General features: G+C 35.1%; 1 protein-coding gene across 2 annotated transcripts in view; it reads right to left on the bottom strand.

The window, feature by feature from the left end:
- Positions 1-4,547, bottom strand: part of LOC100933728 (sulfotransferase 1C4) — a 36,527-nt gene extending 31,980 nt beyond the window's left edge. Inside the window, exons 1-3 of one of the 2 annotated variants that reach the window (XM_031958782.1) lie at positions 4,442-4,547; positions 3,874-3,930; positions 1,518-1,701 (exon numbers count right to left, since the gene is read on the bottom strand). In XM_031958782.1, the coding sequence (XP_031814642.1) occupies positions 1,518-1,668 (151 nt within the window). In that variant the 5' untranslated portion in view covers positions 1,669-1,701; positions 3,874-3,930; positions 4,442-4,547. Of the gene's footprint in view, positions 1-1,517; positions 1,702-3,873; positions 3,936-4,441 lie in introns of both variants that reach the window. The other variant, XM_003765695.3, reaches the window with a different exon arrangement.
- Positions 4,548-7,487: the final 2,940 nt, after the last annotated feature.

Genomic DNA, 7,487 nt, shown 5'->3' on the forward strand with positions numbered 1-7,487 from the left:
TTGGAATTCTATAAAAATGAGATATGCACATAAATATAAAATAAAGGTCAGGAATAAAATTCAAATATATACAAAAGAAGAGATAGTAATCATGATTTCAGACAAAGTTAAAGCTAAAATAGATAATCAAAAGAGAAAAATAGGAAAGCTGTAGTATGCATCAGCATTATTCAATATTGCTTTAGACCATTTGAAATAGAATAAAATATCTGAGTATACCTGCCAAAACAGACACAGTAACTGTATGAATATAAATATAAAACACTTTTTATACAATTAAGTTAGATCTAAATATTGGAAGTAATATTTATTGTTTTATGGGTAGTAAAGCCAATATAACAAATATGACAATTTTCCTAACCAATTTATTTATGTAATGCCATCACAATTAAATTATTTTTAAAAGTCTCACTGAATTAAAAAAAATAATAAAGTTTTTTTAAACTTTAAAAAAAACAATGTGTAGTATTTATTGTATAGGTTTTCTTGACATGAACCTTTATTGCTTTATATTGAATTTTCTCATTATCTGCTGCGTACATGTAATTTTTTCCTTTTCTTGTTTTGCACTTAAGTTTAAAAATAAATTTAAAAGCTTTTAAAAAAACAGTAATCAAAGGGGTAAAGAGAGAAATCAGGGGAGAGCAAGTCATAGAAACAAAGGGAAGAGAGTATTGGGAGTATGGTGGTCAACAGTGTGAAAAGCTGCATAGAAGTCAGGGAAATTATGGATTGAAAAATGACCACTGGATTTGGTATTTTAGGGGTTAATTGATATCCCTGAAGAACAGAGTATTGTGGTAAAGCAACAACAACAACAAATTGAAAGGACTTAAACAGGTGATAAGGAAACAGTCAGCAAGTATAGATGATTTTTTTTCTGGAGAGGAGCAGTAAAAGGGGAAAGAGATAAAGCATAGTATTTGAAGGAGATAGTGAAGTTTTAAGGATGTAGGAGACCTAAGTATGTTGCTAAGCTGCAGGAAAGAAGCTTGCAAATAAGGAAATATTGAAGAAAAGAAATGAATGAGTCACGCTTCCAAAAAAGATCAGAGGGAATGGGATCAAGGGCACAAGTTCATCTAAGGAAGAAGAAAAGGCCACTTCCTTCTTAGACATTGTCACAAAGAAGATGGGCAAACTTTAGAGGAATATTGCGTTGTGGAATAGAGGGAATGGCCTAATTTTCCTCGTAAAATAACTGAGGTCATATTCTGACACACAAGAAGGTGGGGTTGGTTTGGGGACATTGAGAAGGGAAGTTCTAGAAACTCGGGAACAACCATTATAAGGAGAGTTATAATTAATCAGGGAAGAATAATTGATGTAAGTAAATAATTATGATTTCTCTTCCTTTCAAAGTTGTGTCACTAGCTTAGGTCTTCTCAAGTCCTGTTTTATTTTAGAATGGTTCCTTTTTTTTTTTTTTTCTCCTTTAGGCTAAAGGATATGAGCCTGAGAAAAACTGACAAATTTTCTGTTTCCTATTTCTTACTTTCCCAATCTCAGAGACATACCTGCTTTAGGATAGGAAGAAATTAATAGATCATCAGGTTTGGCTTGGAAGTCCCAGATTTTATTCCAATAGTCACAGGTGCTCTTCAGCAGAACAACTCCTCTCACTTGGGAAACTTCCTCTCGATGAATCAAATTCCAGTCTACCTCCATTGTTTTTTGTTTTGTTTTGTTTTTTTCCTTCTCCTGGGACAGCAAGGCAGAGAATTAGGAAAGAAAAATGTACAAAATGAATTCAGAATTCACTTAGATTTATGTGAATTCTCAGACTGGAATTATGCAAATCTTTGCTTGTTTTGCTACCTAAGTAGTTTTGGCATTGGGAAGTTGGAAGGGAAGGGAAGGAAGTTGAAGATGAAAGAAAGCCAAAAAACCATTTGTTTTTCTTGATGGACTCAAGGCTAAAAGTTTTAAACCCTGGCCTTGTTTTTCACTTGTCAAGTGACAGTACCAGACTAATACCTATTGGAAAATTTGCTTCTTAAGTGAACAAGACCAAAGGTGTTAGCTTCCTCTAAAATCAAGCAAATACGATTAATAGTCCTCTGCTTTCTTAATAAGTATATGATCCTTACAGAAACTGGGGAAAATACTCTGACAAAGGTGATTTTCTATGATTTTTTTCATTATATGATTTAAGGAAGAAGTGGACAAGTCAAGAATTGGGTTCAAATCTTATCTCAGACACTTACTATGTGACCCTGAGCAATTTAACATTTCCGAATTTCAATTTTCTCTCCTCTGTAAAATTAATTGGATTAAATGGTCTGTAAGTTTGCTTCTAGCCTAAACCTAAAATAATGTGATTTTTTTATTAATAAGAGTTTCAGTCTCTGAAGTAATTCTAATTCTCGTTTTCTCTGACTCTGGTAAGATCTAGAGAACATTTCAGATAGGACAATCTCTCTCTCTCTCTCTCTCTCTCTCTCTCTCTCTCTGTTTCTCTCTCTCTGTGTCTCTCTGTCTCTCTCTGTTTCTGTCTGTCTCTGTCTTTCTCCTACATAAAGAGTATTAAGCCAGGAAAAAAAAATAAGACATGACATCTGGCAGCAGCAATGTTTTCCTTAACTCAGTGAAGTGAATTGTGGAAGCATTTCCTCCCTTTTAAATTGCTCAAGGAATTATGGGTATAGTAAGTAAAGTCTTCATAGAGGGGATAGACTTGTGATTTCACTACTACAAGGAACTCTTTGGTGAGAAAACCACGTACCAATGCAATGTGACACCTTCCCTATCACTCACACTATTAGAGAATTGCCTAACACACTAAGTGATGAAGTGCTTTCCCAGGGTACCACAACCAATATGTCAGAATGGAACTTGAAGGTCTCCATAAAGTTGTAGTCATTTCAGTTGTGTCTGATTGTGACTTTATTTGGTATTTTCTTGGAAAATACATTGGAGTAGTTTGTCATTTCCTTCTCTAGCTCATTTAAAGATGAGGAAATTGAGGCAAAGAGGGTAAAATGACTTGCTCAAGATCACACAGTCAGTAAGTATCTGAAGTCAAATTTGAACTCAGAAGATGAGTCTTCTTTACTCCAGGTTTGGCAGTCTATCCACTGGGCCACCTAATTGCTCCCTCAGAATGTAAAGATTTCAGAAATTTGTAACTGATAGATTTTTGTGAGAGTCAGGGAAACATTAGGGTAGACAAGTTATAGTCATAATTCTCACTTTTATTTTCTTAAGCCAAGACAAAGGTGTAGTAAGGATATCATTGTAATTTTAAAAAAATCATTTAGAGACTATTGCTGCTGTAATGATATTGGTTGTTCCTTCTATTTAGCAGAGGATAGCTTGGGAATGGAATGAACCTTAATGTCAATTATTTTTGTGAAATGATTTCCTATGATTTTTCTTGAGGATTTCTACTGCTCTTTGTTTTCATACATTGTAGGTGGCTCCATAAATGCATAGAGTGCTGGCCCTAGAGTTAGGAAGACTGATTCCTGAGTTAAAAACTGGTCTCAGACACTAGCTATGTGACCCTGGACAAGTCACTTAAATCTTGTTTGCCTCAGTTTCCTTATCTGTAAAATGAGCTGGAGAAGGAAATGGCAAATCACCTTAGTTTCTTATGAAGACCTTCAAATCCTATTTCTGACACTCTAGTATGTGTGCCAAGAAAAACCTGAGGTCATGTAGAGTTGGATGTGACTAAAAACCAACTGAATAACAACAGCAACAACCATAATTATATCTGGCTTGGTAGATATATTTATACCACATTCTTCCTTCTTGTTCCTTTTTATTTGCATTGCCATTTAAAGCCATTTTCTACTTGATTTCCACTATCAAGCTTCAGGATTAGACCAACTTATGTTCTCACTTACTTTCTTATTTTTATCAACTCACCTCTTGATTTCCTTTCTTCAATTAGCAACACTTTTGTAAAAGATGCAGGCTTTCCTCCTTTCCTTGGAACAAAATAATATTACTTTAGTGGTTCCTTCTCCATTACTCCTGCATTCCCCCAGAATCTTAGCTCTAAACTTTATGGGGAAATAAGTTGGTATTGGAAGAGAAAGGAGTAAAACAAGGAAGGAAGAATATATAACTATATCTTAATAGTTGCTCTTTAACATGCCAGAAATTCATCTTTGTTTCTCATTTCCTTTTCTCCTCCATACACATACAATGATTTATGTTTTTTGTTTCTAGAATGATCCCCAATCAATTTGGTTACACAATTTTTCTTCAGAATAAGTTATCCAGAAATGTTCTCTTTTCCTTAATGAAGAAAGCAGAAGGAAGGAGAATCTTCAAGTCTTTTTGTTTCCTTTGTCCCCCTTCAGATAGCATCTGAACTCCTAGAGCTATTTCCTCCCCCCAAGCACACACACACACACACACACACACACACACACACAAAGTCTGATTAAATTATTTAAATTGCACCTATCCAGGACTACACAGAATTTACATTTCAGAGGGACATCCAGCCTGATTCTCTTCATATTTATCACCCCTTTCACCTTAGGTCCCCCTGAACGGCAAGCTAATCAGCATAACTAAACAATCTGAGTGGAGATTTCATCATACCTAGTAGTACAATGACAAAGTAAGTCATAAAGCTGTAGAACTTTAGATCAGGAAGTCATTTAGCTCAACATTCCACACCATTTGTATTTGCATCTACAACTATAAAGCTACAGATCAGTACCAGGAAGTGAGTGGTACATTTGGCAATGATCTCATTAAAAACAGCCAATAGAAAAGTTGGAGTGAAACACTTAGTTATTTGTACTTCTTTTTTGTTTGTTTCATTTGACGTATTTAATAATGGTAACAAACACAGAAATCATTCTACATGTACATATACTGTTTCCAGATTATTTTACATTGTTCTTTTACCAAATAAAATTAATGATAAAATGATATCTTCTTGTAGGCCATTTAATAAAGTATATACCCCTCAGCCTAGCATTAAATCCCTTACTGTCTGAATCAAGTCTATTTTTCTGCCTTATCTCTTTTGAGTTATTAATAAAAAGATGTCCATTTGGCTGTGTTTCTCAGACCAAAGACAATTAGGGTGGCCTAGACTTACAGTTTATATTCTCTTCAAAACAGTTGGTGATCCATCAAACAGCAATTAAATCTAATTGATTAAACTGATTGGAGGTGGGTAAATCATTGGGAAATCTTGAGCCCCAGTGCAATGGAGCAGGCAAACACTAACATCAGAATCTCCATATAGCTAGAATAATGGGCAGAGTCCAGCTCTGAGAACCACTGTGCCTCAGTGTAGTCTCAGGTAACAGGCTGCCATCAGGTGGTCAACCTCGTGCTTCAGCATTAAAGGATTGGAGATCATGGAACAGAAAGCAGAGGAGCTAGGGCTATAACCAAGAATCACTTACCTGGCAAAATTAAGCACAATCCATCAAGGGAAAAATGGTCATTCAATGAAATAGAAGGATTTCATAAAAAGACCAGAACTAAACCACAAATTTGATCTCCAATATGAAGACCCAAGAGAAGTCTAAAAAGCCTAAAAAGGAAAAAAAGGGAAAAAAATATATAAGGGATTCAATGAAGCTGAATTGTTTATAATCCTACATGAGAAGATGATACTTGTAATTCTTAAAATTTTTAACATTAATAGTATAATTAGAAGGAATATACTTAAAGGGTATGGAGCTAAAGTGAATTTGAAGAAATGACAATAAAATAATTAAAGGATGAGAAAGAGGACTATGCTGGATGCAGAAGGAGGGGATAGGTAGAATGATATAAATTATTTCATATGAATAAGTACAAAAAACTTATTACAACAGAGGGCAAGATGGTAAGGTGGGTGACAAGCATTGCTTAATCCTTACTCTCATCAGTATTGGTTCAAAAAGAGGATAATATATACATCCAGTTGAATAAAAACCTATCTTACCAAACAGGGAAATAGGAGGGGAGGAGTTTAAATAAAAGATGGGGGAACTGACAGAAGGAAGGGAAGATCAGGAAGGTGGTAGACAGAAGCAAAATAATGATGAGGAGAGTAAGGATGAAAGGAGAGAGAGAACAAATAGGAAGAAAATAGGAGGGAAATACACAGTAATCATAACTGTGAATGGGAATGGGATTAACTCTCCCATAAAATGGAAGAGAAAGCAGAGTGGATCAAAAGCCATAATTCTATAATATGTTGTTTCCAAGAAACTCACTTGAAGGACAGACTAAACACAGAATAAAGGTAAAAGACTGAAGTAGAATGGCAAGCCTAATCTTAGACTAAGCAAAAACAAAAATAGATCTTAATAAAAGAGATAAATGGGAAAATCATCCTGCTAAAAAGTACTATAGACAAAGAAGTAATATCAATACTAAATATATATGCACCAAGTGATATGGATCCAAATTTTAAAAGGAGAAGTTAAGTGAGTTACAGGTTCATGACCAAACAAGAGATAAAGAACATGATGAAATGTAAAATAGACCATTTTAATTATATTTTTTGCTGAGGCAATTAGGGTTAAGAGACTTTCCTAGGGTCCCACAGCTAGGAAGTGTTAAGTGTCTGAGATCAGATTTTAACTCAGGTCTTCCTGACTTCAGGGTGGTGCTCTATTCACTATTTTAATTATATTAAATTAAAAAGATTTTGCATAAATTAAGACAACTCTGAGATACCACTATACACCTATCAGATTGGCTAAGATGACAGGAAAAGATAATGATGAATGTTGGAGGGGATGCGGGAAAACTGGGACACTGATGCATTGTTGTTGTGAATGAATCCAACCATTCTGGAGAGCAATTTGGAACTATGCTCAAAAAGTTATCAAACTGTGCATACCCTTTGATCCAGCAGTGCTACTACTGGGCTTATAACCCAAAGAGATTTTAAGAAGGGAAAGGGACCTGCATGTGCAAAAATGTTTGGGGCAGCCCTTTTTGTAGTGGCTAGAAACTGGAAACTGAGTAGATGCCCATCAATTGGAGAATGGTTGGACAAATTGTGGTATATGAATGTTATGGAATATTGTTCTGTAAGAAATGACCAGCAGGATGCAGAGAGAGACTTACATGAACTGATGCTGAGTGAAATGAATAGGAGCAGGAGATCATTACACACTTCAACAACAATACTATATGAGGATGTATTCTGATGGAAGTAGATATCTTTGACAAAGGGAAGATCTAATTGAGTTCCAATTGATCAATGATGGACAGAATCAGCTACTCAGAGAAGGAATACTGGGAAATAAATGTGGGCTACTTGCACTTTTGTTTTTCTTCCCAGGTTATTTTTACCTTCTGAATCCAATTCTTCTTGTGCAACAAGAGAACTATATGAATCTGCACATATATATTGTTTCTAGGATATACTTTAACATGTTTAACATGCATGAGACTGCCTGCCATCTAGGGGAGGGGGTGGAAGGAGGGAAGGGAAAAGGTGGAACAGAAGTGAGTGCAAGGGACAGTGTTGTAAAAAATTACCCATGCATTTGTTCTGTCAATAAAAA

This window comes from Sarcophilus harrisii, chromosome 3 (assembly GCF_902635505.1).
Source record: "Sarcophilus harrisii chromosome 3, mSarHar1.11, whole genome shotgun sequence".
Classification (NCBI taxonomy): domain Eukaryota; kingdom Metazoa; phylum Chordata; class Mammalia; order Dasyuromorphia; family Dasyuridae; genus Sarcophilus; species Sarcophilus harrisii.